We start from the raw sequence: 13,211 nt of genomic DNA, 5'->3' as shown, positions 1-13,211 counted from the left end.
AGAATACTAATTATTTTTGTTAGTTTATCTTAGCAGCAATAATATAAATGGAAATAGACCCAAGCGGATTTACATGATGAAGATTAGAGGGAAGCCAGATGATTGAGAAGCTTTTAAAAACCAGCAGAGGATAATTTAAAAAAGCAATATTGAGAGGTTGTGGCTGCCTTTTCTTACTCTGCAGTGGAATATTTTACCTTAGTCCTATCCTACCTGATTAGTTCCAGTTTTTTTTTATTTACATCACATATGTTGCTTGTTGAATCGTATGAAAAAAAACAAACGTTTCATGGATTCCAGCAAAATACAGGCTGAATAGGATAAACAATTATTCTGCTGCTAGTTACAAACACAGAATGACCTTATATGTCTTCCTCAGGGATTTATAATCTTTGTAGCACTTTATGTGGCAAAATTATATTCTGTCAAAATAGTGAGACAGAGTTTCTAAATTATATGTTGTGGATCATTTTGCTCGTGTGGATGGGAAGATATTTACATAGATTCATGCAGAAAACAGTGAAATAATGAACAAAGATTAGAAAACTGAATTAGTCAACAGAAATACCTGTCTATTTCTAAGGAATCAGTAATATTGTTTCATAATTAGTGTAACAAAAAAGGGTAGTGTTCAGATCTTAAATGTTAACCTAGAAGTTTTCTCTTTGTTTGAACTTTCCAGCTCAAAGATACTTCTTAATAAAAAAAGCTTACTTTTTACCAGTACAAAATATTTAGAATGTGTGCACAAAAATGACCAAGTGTTTCCTGATTTTAACTGAGGCCTCTGTGTCAGATGTTGAATAGTCACTAAAAATAACCTATGACAAGTTTTCAAGTGTCACAGCTAAATTTATTGTCCAGTCAGAGAATAGTTCCATGTGGTGTCCTATAATAAATACCTGCATCTGCCCATTTCATTCCTAGCTTTGTTTCTCAACTAAGAAAGAAGGCTGATTGCCATAAGGAAGGTAAGAATAGTTCAAACACTTATTACAAATGTGAATGAACGTTAGTAAGATATCAATCTATGCACTAGAAAAGAGAAACTTTTGGTAAATTAACGTATACATCTTACCACTTTGCACTGGTAATTAATGTACAACTAGTTATTACTATCACTCATTTGTGTTTTTTATTCAAATTAAATAGTAAAAATAATATGTTCTTAATGGTTATTTGCAAGGAAACTTTTCATGTTAGAATAGCTAATGTTGGACAACATTACCCACCTACCTCTCAAACATTAATATAAATAATGCACATTTTTAATGACAATTGAATTTTAACAACCAGAAAAATTATTTCAGAAAAAGCAGAAATTAATATCAAACCCAGAATTTAAGAGTGACTAATATGTATTAAAATTGATTCACTATGAAATAACCAACATAATTGTTGATTTTTTAAATGCAGCTCAGTTTATAAGGCTTAAAAATAATTCCATGAAGTGGCTGCAAAGTTGGAGGCAGTGAGCAAATTGCCTCTGAGCTATCATGTAAGATGGCATATTCACTGTGGCTCCTGCGCCTTTTTAGTCTGACCTGTTAGCCCAAGCAACTCAATTCCATTTGCATGTACATTGCTCATTTTATGGTTTCTTATGAAAAGTTTTTTATGAAAATTAGCTTTTAGCACTACTACCACAATTGTGGATAAATCCTACAAAATATGTAAACAGCAGCAATGGGAACATGGCTTTCAACTTCACTTCTGGCACAAAGTCTGCATGGAACACAAATATTTTGTTCACAAAGATTGGCAATGACTAAATTAAAAGGGAGGCGTAATGACATTTTTGGGTTGAAATGTTTACTATTATTGAATCAACATGCTTTTCTCCAAGTACTATCTCCCTCATGAATTGAATTTGCTCCACTCCACTCTATTAATGAAAAGAAGGGGTGTCTGCTTGAATAAAGACATTTTGGAACTGATAGGACTGAGGTTCTGTTGAGTATGATACACTTAAGGCACTTGGTGGCACATTCAGCTAAGATCATAGCTTTGGAAACAGTTGTTGAATCTAATGTATGTTGTTGTTTTGATCCATGTGTGACATTGACATTTCACAGTCTCTCACATTGCAAATAACAGCAATCACATTCTGGCTGGTGGTAGAAGACAATCTCGGATTTTTGACGTGACTAGTGTAATTTTAACCTAACTACCAGGCAGGAAGCCCTTGGTGTCATCTGGAATGCTTGTTTTACATATTGGTCAATATTATTCTCCACTGACTTCAACAGAGGGTTAAAATGGGAAGGGTATTAAAACAACCTGGCACCAATCCAGTTCTGAAGAAGGGTCACTGGACCCTAAATGTTAACTCTGCTTTCTCTCCACAGATGGTGCCAGACCTGCTAAGTTTTTTCCAGCAATTACTGGCTTGTTTCTAGTTTCCAGCATCCACAGTTCTTTGGGTTATTTTGCACCCAATCCTGTTTGTTTCAAAATGAGCAAACTAGGTTAAAATTGTCCCCCTTAGTGAGAGCCATTGTATCTTTGCCATCAATGCTGTTCCAACATCTTGAAACCCTGCTCTATTTCTTACGCTTTTAACTTTCAACTTAATTATCCAGTAATCAAACAGCCAGGTTCCTTCGAGGAGATGAGTAAAGGATAAACAATAAATATTTTAACTGGATGCAAGGTCTATGTAATCCATGCTGCTGTGGAGGTTTGATTGGGGAAGAGTCCATTTGAAGGTTTTCATAAAAATATTACCGAACTTCACAGACAGGATCAATCATTGGTTCATTAGGTCATAATCTTCATTAGAGAGAATGCTTAAGAGAAATAAAACAGAGATCAAAGGCAAAAATCTCCAGCAGCCTACAGTACAACCTTTATATCTCCATAAAAGGAAAGAAAGCAACCATCAGTTCTCCACTGTCAGAGCTGATGAAAACATGAATATGCCTTAGCGTTCCTGAAAAAGCTCTCCAACTTAAGAATGGTACAACCACAGTTTCTCACTCATGCCATTGTTTAAGGCAGTTCCAAAGGTTTCAGCCTGAAATGTTGACTTTCCCGCTCCTGGGATGCTGTCTGACTGGCTGTGCTTTTCTAGCTCCAAATTTATTGACCTCAAATGTTAGCCATCCCATAAAAGAATTTTAAAAATGCCTAGTTTTGACTGGAAATGGTTATGTTAACGTAAGGTACTGTTCAAACAGGAGACTACACATCTTCATGAACTCAGCAACTGCGAATGAACCACATATTTGGGTTTTGTGACAATTAGAACTTTTTAATTTTCAAAGTACAGACCAGTCCCCAAGTATAGGAAATTAGAGAAAGTGGTTCTTTGTCATGCTTTTTACATTCATGGTTACATGTTCCCAAGAATGAGTAATGTGCAGCCGGTCACATGAATACCATACTTGGAGAATCCGGCAGTGTTAGCAAAGATGTCACACAGTATTGAAGTGCCATCACATTTGACATGTAACTAGACACAAATCATAATCCAAGGTGTTTCTATGCAGCACTAGATTTACTCTAATGTTACCAAGTTTCCAAACTGCAGGATTTATGCAGCTCGGTATAAGGTTTTTGAGATTTGGTGGCTGGAACAATCAATATAACATTAAAGCACCTTAAAACTGCCAGAGATGAGTGCAAACAAAACCAAGGAGAGGTGGGAAAATCAAAAGTGGTATGTACAGGAATGAGAACTGAAAAAAAATGCAAGTAAATAAGAGAAAATAGCAAAATTCTGAAAAGAAAAGTTAATCTATCTCAGAAATGTTGCGCTGTTATATAATCTATGATAATAGTTAAGTATATGAAAATTTGACAAAGATCATAGCCAGAAAAGTTCTGAGTTGAAAAGAATGGAAAAAAGATGCCAACCATAGTTCAGTTTTCACAAATAGACAAGTAGGAAGAAGAACGGCATCAGCACAGAAACCAGAGAGATGTAGAAAAGCAATGAGCACAAGAATCACTGAAATAATCCTAAACTGGAAACTTTGTTATTATTCTTTGAAGTTATTAAATCTTTTTGCTACTGTGTACCTCACGTACACTTATTCATATGAAGTTTCAAAAACTGAATCTTTGGCCAAAATGTAGAAGGACAACATTTACGCAAATAAAAGTTTTCAGGGTTTGGAATCCATCCTCTCCTGTCATCCTGCAATCGCAGAGTGGCTTAACTAGAGGTTATTTCCATTATTATTGTTCGATTATTATTGAATTTTCCGTTTACATTGTGTGAAATCTTGGCCTTCTGTCACAAATCAAACTTCTTTTTCTTTGTAAACCTGGTACACCTTCAAAAACTGGCTTTGAAATATACAATGCCTAACATTCTTGCTTTTCTAGGGCAAAGGTTCAGATAGATCAATAACAAATGGAGAGTCCATTCTGGCAAATTTCATTGAGGTACTTTGCAAATTCATTTTCCAACTACTGTCACATACTAGATTTTCCCTCTGTATGCAAATTCATTCTTAGGAATCTACCTAAGTTGTGCAGAGAGCTTCCTCCAATCTCCAACATCCTTCTCTGATATCTTGAATTCTACAGCTACAACATAATTATTTGACTGCTCTGCAATCTCAATGAACTTAAGTTTGAACTGGGATGCGTATCTACTATTTCTTCTTGATGTCATATTGTCATATTAGAGGGTGGGATTCATGCACCAGAGACCTTGATAACATGTATTGATGTGTACAAACAGGAGGAACTGACAAGTAAACGTCAGTGATATGTAATTTTATGATTCTATGAATGAGTAGGTGCGCACCAGTGCAAGTTTGACTTTGGCAGAAAATGGCTGCTAAATAGAATGATTTTGGACTTTTTGCTGAAAATCAAGGATCTACTTATACACAAAACTGACCATTACTCAAGTATGTTTAGTATGTTTTTTTTACCCAATCCATTACATTACGAAGTGAAAAGTATACTTTAAGAATTACTGAATGACTTATTTTTCCACTTACCCTTCCATCAAATTGCTAAAAAGCATTATTCACGAACACGTCTCATTCATGTTTCAGGTCTAAAGCCATATAACTCCAAAATGTCTGATCAGTAAGTTTTGTCTTTTTCTTACATTGAACTGAGATTTATTTCTAAGATTTGTTACCTCAAAATCGTGTATTTAAAATCCTTAAGTTCAAGACTAGTGTCTGTGCTATTCCTTTAATGAGGAGATAATGCCTTTGATGAAGTGTTTGCTGATATTTGTTAATTTTATCCTGAAATACAAAAGTAGTAAGGGGAAAAGTTACATCATCTGTGTATGTTGTTTTACTGTCTAAATATCCTATGGTTCCTTTGCTGCTTCTTTATCTTAACGTTTAAAAATAAGCTGTCAAACTTGGCAGTCAATATGACCCCAGATCCTAGTGCTCATGCACTCCACTGAACTGATTATATCAGATAATTCATGGAAAGGATATTAAAATATTTCTGTGGTTCACACTCCTCCCCACCCCTTTTGATGTGTTGAGAGTCAAGGTCAAATTGGCAGAAAACAGCAACTGCTTAAGAGTTGCGGATTGTACTTTGTTCTCTGGCACTTTCTAAAAAAAAGTGAATGGTTTTAGAGGCCAAAAGCAAGAGGTGCATCAACTATTAGAAGAAATAGTTCACACAAAGAAAAATCTCTTTTTTTCCTCAGCCATCAGTGAAGATCATTTGAAATGAGTCTTGTTTTCCCATTGTATTGCTCATTGAAACTGGGCCTCAATGCCCCTTGTTCCTATAGTGCACTATATGCCACCTAAGCACATTGGTCATGTACAGAATATATCAGACATATACCAGTGATCTTGCCTGACGCACCACAATCTACTGTTTCTTGACAGTAGTGCCCTTTTAAGCCTTTGGCTTAATATAAAAAAAGTGAACTCAAATAGCCGACATGGGTCTGCACTTGAACAACTGTAGATAAGAAATTCACAACATCCATTTCTAAGTGAGTAATGACAATAAGAGAATATTACCAAGTTATTCCAACCAACTGTGAATGCATTGATTTCTCTTCCCTTAAAAGGTTAAACTTAAAACTGTGTAACAATTGGTTACTCCATCACAGTGTCCAAATTACAACACTGACAAGAAATAAATAAAGTTATCAACAGAAATATGGGAGAATATGATTGCTTTTAAATTTAAAATATCTTTGTAATGCTACTATTTTCTAATTGCTATGATTATCTGTCTGACACTATTTGTCTTTTTCTCTTTCTCATTTAGGGAAGAGGTAAGCATTTTAACAGACCTAGTATTTTGTCTCTTTGACAGTTATATTTCTGATTGTTCATATTTTATTGCTTATGATTTAAAATTTGTACCTGTGAGGTTGTTGACTTGCTTGCCGAACTGGTTTGTTTTCATTCAGACATTTTGTCACCATGCTAGGTAACATGATCAGTGAGACTACAAATCTTTGCAGAAGCCTTAAATTTGTACCTGTTTTGACAAGTTCACTAACACTAAAAAAAATTGATGTGGGCAGAGCGGTAGACATTTACTTAGACTTTAGTAATGCCTTTGATAAGGTTCCACATGGTAGACTAATGTGTAAACTTAGATCACTTGGGATTCAGGGTTAACTTGCCAATTGGATAAAAAAAAATAGCTTTACGATAGGAGACAAAGGGTGGTGGTGGTGGGTTGTTTTTCAGACTGGAGGCCTATGACCAGCGGTGTTCCACAGGGATCAAAACTGAGTCCACTTTTGTTTGTCATTTATATAAATGATTTAGATGAGATGGTTAGTAAGTTTGCAGCTAACACCAAAATTGATGTTATAATGGACAGAGGAATGGCAGATGGAATTTAATATGGATAAATGTGAGGTATTGCACTTTGGTAAAACAAACAACACGACTTATATAATTAATAGTAGGGCTCTGGGTAATGTTGTAGAACAGAAAATCCTAGGGATCAGGTACATAATTCTTTGAAATTTGCATCACAGGTAGACAGGGCGGTTAAAAAGACATATTTAGCATAAAAACCGAAATAACTGTGAATTCTGTAAATCAGAAACAAAGACAGAAGTTGCTGGAAAAGCTCAAAAGAGTTCTAAGGAAGGGTCACCAGACCCAAAGCATTAACTCTGGAAAAGCTCAGCAGGTCTGGCAGCATCTGTGAAGAAAAAATCAGAGTTAATGTTTTGGGTCCGGTGACCCTTCCTCAGAACTCTATTGAGCTTTACTAGCAACTTCTGCTTTTGTACATATTTAGCATGCTTGCCTTCATTTCTCAGAACTTTGAGTATAGGAGTTGGGATGTCATGTTGAGATTGTACAAGACCTTGGTGAGGCTTCTTCTGAACTACTCTGTGCAGTTCTGGCCACCCTGTTATAGGAAGGATATTATTAAACTGGAGAGAGTTCAGGAAAGATTTACTAAGACGTTGCTGGAAACAGAGGGTTTGAGTCATAAAAATAGGCTGGACAGGCTGGAACTTCTTTCACTGGAGCATAGGCAGTTGAGGGGTGACCTCATAGAGATTTATAAAATCAAGGGGGGGCACAGATAAGGTGAATAGCAAGAGTCTTTTCCCTAAGGTGGGAGAGTTCAAAACTAGGGACATATTTTTAAGGTGATAAAATTTAAAAAAGGACATGAGGGGCAATCTTTTTTACACAGAGTGTGGTTCGTGTGTGGAATGAACTGCCAGAGAAAGTGGTGAATGCAGATACAGTTACAAAGTTTAATTTGGATAAATAAATGAATAGGAAAGGTTTGGAGGGATAGGGGCCAAACGCAGGCAGGTGGGACTAGTTTAGTTTGGGAATATGGTCAGCGAGGACAGAGTTAGACCAAAGGGTCTGTTTCCATGCTGTATGAACCTATGACTCTATAATTAATTCCATAATATTTTAACAGTATGAAGAAGAAGTTATTGAGGAAACTGAAGAGACTGAAGAAGTAATTGAGCCTGATCCTGAGCCTGAGCCTGAGCCTGAGCCTGAACCACCGAAACCTGCACCTCCTCCTAGAGTTGCTCCAACTCCAAGAGCACAAACGACTCAAAATGCTAAAGTATGCAGTCAGCTTCTACATGCTTTCCCTCGCTAAGTTAATCATGTTATTTCCAATCATATTCTGTTTTGCTCCAATTTTTATTCTGCAGTGTTGAAAGGAATAAATTAATACATGTATCTGTTATGTAGGAGCCTGTACATTTCTTATGAATTCAGAAAAGTTCTACTTAGAACATTAGAATGGCATAAACTGAACATTTTTCCACTTGCCACATTAGAGAGGTCAGAGAAACAATCCTGCTCCGGTCAGTCCTGTTGGAACTGTGACATTATTTTCCTACTGTCCAGTGGTACAGGACCAAAATACACTGAATGAAGTTTGTTATCCAGGCTTCATCCCACGTGGAGTTGTCAGAACAGACTAATTTTCGAGTTAGAAAGTAACTACATATTTTTGACATTTTTCTTCATTTATAATGGCTTTGGCTTACACAATGCCTGTCTGCTTTTCTCTGAAGCAAATTGGCTTTCAGAGAACAAAATTTTGAGAACATATGAAAATGCAAGGGTATTCCCTGACATGCTGCAGGGCCTTCACTCCATTTCAGGCGTGTGATGCACTCACAGGTTCTCTGATCATATATTAGCCTGATGATAGGCTTGGTTTCCAGACAGATGAGAAATGTTGATCGTTCACCACTGTCTTCTCAAACACAATTAGGAAAGGAAAAAGAATGCTGGGTTTGCAAGAGATGCCCACATCCCACGTAATCATAGAAAAACCAGTCTGGAGCCCTAAACTGGGAAGGTTAAGGATTTGGGCAGGTGGAAGTTTGGAGGATGTGATAGTTGGGTAAGGAAGGAGTGTATACTTGAAAGATTGATTCTACAGTTTGGTAGTTTGTGTTTTTAATTGTATTTCCTTCAAGTATAGCTCATCATTGAAAATGTATCATCACATATCTTTAAAAATGTAAAGACTTAGCACCACTTATTGATAAATAACCAGCTCTTACTTGCTTTGTTGTCAATAACAGAGAAGTTGTAAGATCTCAGCATCACGCAAGCTCCATCTCAAGGTGAGATAAATTTGTGTTTCCCAGTCTGTTATTTGGACAATATTTTTAAAAGTTTGATTGTTATGTTATTATAACATTTTGAATGAATAATAATAATGTTTGTGCAGATTCTAATGCTGGGCAAAGCCAAGGAAGACCTAGAACGAGAAATAGCTGAACGAAATATAGAAAAGGAAAAATTCCTTGCAGAGCGTGTACCTCCACTCAACCTCAGTGGCCTTTCACTTACTGACTTGCAAGTAAGATTAATTTGGATTGTATTTTCATTTAAAGCAGAAACTTATTTGCAGCATTATTTGATTTGGCTTAATGTTGGTTGACTATGTGTTTTGCCTGGACCATCAAAAGTGCAATTATCTCAGCTTTGACGCAATTGGAGGAGTTTTGACTCCCAGGCAGAAAGCAGTGAAGCACTCAATTTGTCCAATTGGGAGTAGCAGTAGGACGCCCAGGTCATTTTAACAGCTGGGACTTATTAATATGCTACTGATAAGCCATCCAGTCAGATTGGGAGCCCAGAGACAGCTGTGTGTCTTTGGGATTTTAAATATTAAGTGGTGCAACAGTTGCCAAATCAGTAGGTTGGTAGATTTTGCAGGATTCATAGATCAAAGAGATGAGGGAGTGTTTGGGCAGAAACAGCCAAAGCTTTCTTTGTGGGATTCTGTACCTCCATACTGAACAAAGAGAGATTGTAAACTTAATAAAAACTGGAAGAACTGCAGATGCTGTAAATCAGGAACAAAAACAAAGTTGCTGGAAAAGCTTGGAGGTCTGGCAGCATCTGTGAAGGAAGAAACAGAGTTAATGTTTTGGGTTCTGAGGAAGAGTCACTGGACCCAAAATGTTAACTCTGGTTTTTTCCTTCACAGATGCTGCCAGACCTGCTGAGCTTTTCTAGCAAATTTGTTTTTGTTCCTGTGTTTGAAGTTGTAAACATAACTGATTTGAATATTACCATGTTTTACTGAGTGGACAATCCATGTTGAACTCTTTGCTTGGACAATCAAAATTACATTAGCTTTCTAAAGATGTCAAAGGGCCTTAATTTACAAATGTTGATGAGTTTTTTTTTGTCCAAGTTGGTTGAGCCACTTAACTGCTCAATTTGGCTACGTTAGAATGGCTTTGGAATGGGAAATGGGCAGGTCATTTTAATTTCAATTCCTTTGTGTGGAGTAAACTAAAGTTCATTCTATGATAGTTTGACAGAGGTGAGTCCATGAATTATGACATTTATTAGAATATTTATTTACTTTTGAGAAGGGTGTGGAACTAAATAGTTATGGAAAGAGACTGAGACAATTAATGGGTGGCCTAGAGATTGGATCAAGCTGATAATGAAGGATTGTGACAAAACAAATAGTGATGGATTGCTTCTACTGGTTGATAAGACAGTGATAAGAAGGCACAACTTTAAGATTATCATATAAGGGACAAATGTCCCTTCATAGCAGGAATGGTTAGAAAGCTGAAATCTGTGGTTTAACATTGGTTTGTAGCAGAAGACACATTTTCCCCCTAAGCTATTTTTAACTGAGGCAAGTCCATTCTGAGTTATACATTATTAATAAATACTCTAAAAGGCAATTGGACAATTTGTTAACAAACATAAATATTAAAGGTTACAGGATATGATAACAGAAGTGGGATTAGCTGATGTGTGTAGAAATACTGACCAGGACTAAATTGTTCTTGTTGCAGAATTTGTGCAAAGAGCTTCACCAAAAAATTGAGATTGTTGATGAAGAAAGGTATGATTTTGAGTTTAAAGCTGGGAAGAACAACTATGAGGTAATTGACAAAGTTGGTATATGTCAATCTCTGCATCCTTCAGCAATTATATTATGGAAACATCAGCTTTAATATTTAACACATGTTTTTGTGCCCACAGATTCATGATCTATCCTTGAAAATTCTTGACCTTAGAGGGAAGTTTAAGCGACCCACTTTGCGTAGGGTCCGTGTATCTGCTGATGCTATGTTGCGTGCCTTATTGGGTTCCAAGCACAAAGTATCAATGGATCTGCGAGCCAATCTGAAGTCAGTCAAAAAGGATGATGCAGAGAAGGTAATAATAACATTCTCATTCTTTTTCTGTCTTTCTAATTTGGCTATTTCTTAGGATTTAATTATATTTGAGATCTGCTTCAACTGTTTTATTCATGTTTGTAATGTAAATAGAGATGTTTAAAAACATTGCTTATTCTTAGATAATCATCTGACACAATTTCAGATAGCAATATGAAAGCATTGTTAAATAATATCATGATTATATTGGCAAGGTACTGTTACGGCCTCTCCGAAGGAGACAGACATAAACAGAAGAATGCTCAGTCGTAGGATTATCTCCAATTGCAGTTTTTGTCATCTCTGAATAGGGCAGGCAGTAAACAAGGAGGGGCTTTTTTTGCCAGTGTGGAGCTGTGGAGATTTTCTGAAGAAGAGTCCTGACCCGAAACGTTAACTTTCCTGCTCCTCTGATGCTGCCTGGCCTGCTGCGTTCCTCCAGCTCCACACTGTTATCTCTCTGACTCCAGCATCTGCAGTTCTTACCATCTCTGGGATTTTTTTGGTGAATTTCTAACACATCGAAGAAATAGACTAGATTTGGTTAATTAGTGGTTTGTCTTTTAATTCCTGCGGTGCTTTATTCAAAAGTTTCATATCCTTATTCAGTCTTGGTTGCTTTGATATTCAAATTTGTTCTTAATGAAACTGAATATCAAGTGACGAGTACATCAGGTGGTCAACATCATTGAACAGCATCATATGTTATGTTTCATGGTGTGTACGTCAGCATACCTTTTAAGAGACATGATTATGGTATCCTCAATGTATCAAATCATATGACCTGAGATTATAAAGGACTTATCCTCCATCTTACCTCAGATCAGTAAGAAGCATGAAATTCTATTGGAAATGTGCAACAACATAATAGCTTAATATTAGCCCTGATGCGTATGTGCTCAAGCTATGTTATGTTGGTACATAATAGTCCATTGCAATGTTTGTTGGATTCTTCTACATCACAATATCTACATCCAATTGAGAGAAAACTTTTCCTCTCCATAAATCAGAAATGAACTTACAGGATTAAAAAGCACTTAGATGGGTGAAAGCTTCTCGGGGAAAACCCCTGCCAACCAAGCACAATCCAAATCTTGCTACTCTAGAACCACACTTTGAAGCCTTTAAGTACACTAGACTCCTTTATAAATTTGAAGAGAACAATGTGAATACCTTTTTTTCATTTTTGAAAAGGTAGCAGGACAGTTACAATCCACAGAAGAATGTGGACCCTTCAGCAACAAGAACAGCTGAAGAGGAGAGCACAAGACCTGTACTTCCACACTAATCCCAAACATGTCCACTCTTTCTAAGATAAAGCTGTTATTCTGTGTGCTCATGAGCCTGTCTCTTAAGGGCATACTGACAACCTGACTGTAAGGCAATAACAGAACATCATACATGATGATTTTCTGCCTGTAAGGTTTTTTATTCAGGTTAAACCTTTCCTGTTAGCCTGATTGTAAATAGCTATCTTTATTCTGAATCTCTTCCATTTTCAAACTCCTAACAGGAGCGTAATGTCGAGGTGAGCGATTGGCGCAAGAATGTGGAAGCCAAGTCAGGCATGGAGGGCAGAAAGAAGATGTTTGATGCTGCTAATACCCAGTAAATGTTGCCAGGTTTGAAATCCATTAAATGTTATGAATTCAACATCAAGTGTAATTTTAGTTTCCTTCAGACCTGAGAATATTTATTGATTTTTGGATATTAATTTGTGTTCCAACAGGTAATCCAGGTGGGCTATTTCCACTTCTTTGAAAATCGAGAACGAATGTGTTTGCTGAGTGCTTTACTTTCAGCTCTGCAGTGTTTAGCATGCCACATGCTTGCATTATAAAATATTTTAATAAATTGTTTTAATGTTTACAATCGTCTCCTGAGATTCACATCCAGTTATTAGTCGTCTTGAACTTTGTGACAGTAACTAAAAGCACTGAATTATAAACTTCGATAAGGTATGTCAAAAATAATTTCCTGTCTTGTAACCAAGAATGTACAGTAAAATATTTACTCATAAGGTTATTGGCACTTTCATTTTTATTTCTTAAACATCAGCCATTTGGGTGTCAGTTATTTATTCCAATTCACTATTATCATT

General features: G+C 36.4%; 1 protein-coding gene across 1 annotated transcript; it reads left to right on the top strand.

Moving 5' to 3' along the window:
• The first annotated feature begins 958 nt into the window (after nucleotides 1-958).
• Nucleotides 959-12,933, top strand: LOC109919625 (troponin I, slow skeletal muscle-like). Its single transcript, XM_020519654.2, has 10 exons — nucleotides 959-971; nucleotides 5,016-5,049; nucleotides 6,220-6,226; nucleotides 7,864-8,019; nucleotides 8,999-9,040; nucleotides 9,148-9,279; nucleotides 10,745-10,834; nucleotides 10,935-11,111; nucleotides 12,624-12,732; nucleotides 12,840-12,933. The coding sequence occupies exons 2-9, from the start codon at nucleotides 5,039-5,041 to the stop codon at nucleotides 12,720-12,722; spliced, it is 714 nt and encodes a 237-aa protein (XP_020375243.1). The 5' UTR covers nucleotides 959-971; nucleotides 5,016-5,038; the 3' UTR covers nucleotides 12,723-12,732; nucleotides 12,840-12,933.
• Nucleotides 12,934-13,211: the final 278 nt, after the last annotated feature.

The sequence above is a fragment of the Rhincodon typus genome, chromosome 22 (genome assembly GCF_021869965.1).
Source record: "Rhincodon typus isolate 14 chromosome 22, sRhiTyp1.1, whole genome shotgun sequence".
Taxonomy (NCBI): domain Eukaryota; kingdom Metazoa; phylum Chordata; class Chondrichthyes; order Orectolobiformes; family Rhincodontidae; genus Rhincodon; species Rhincodon typus.
This window is presented reverse-complemented; position numbering and strand designations above follow the sequence as displayed.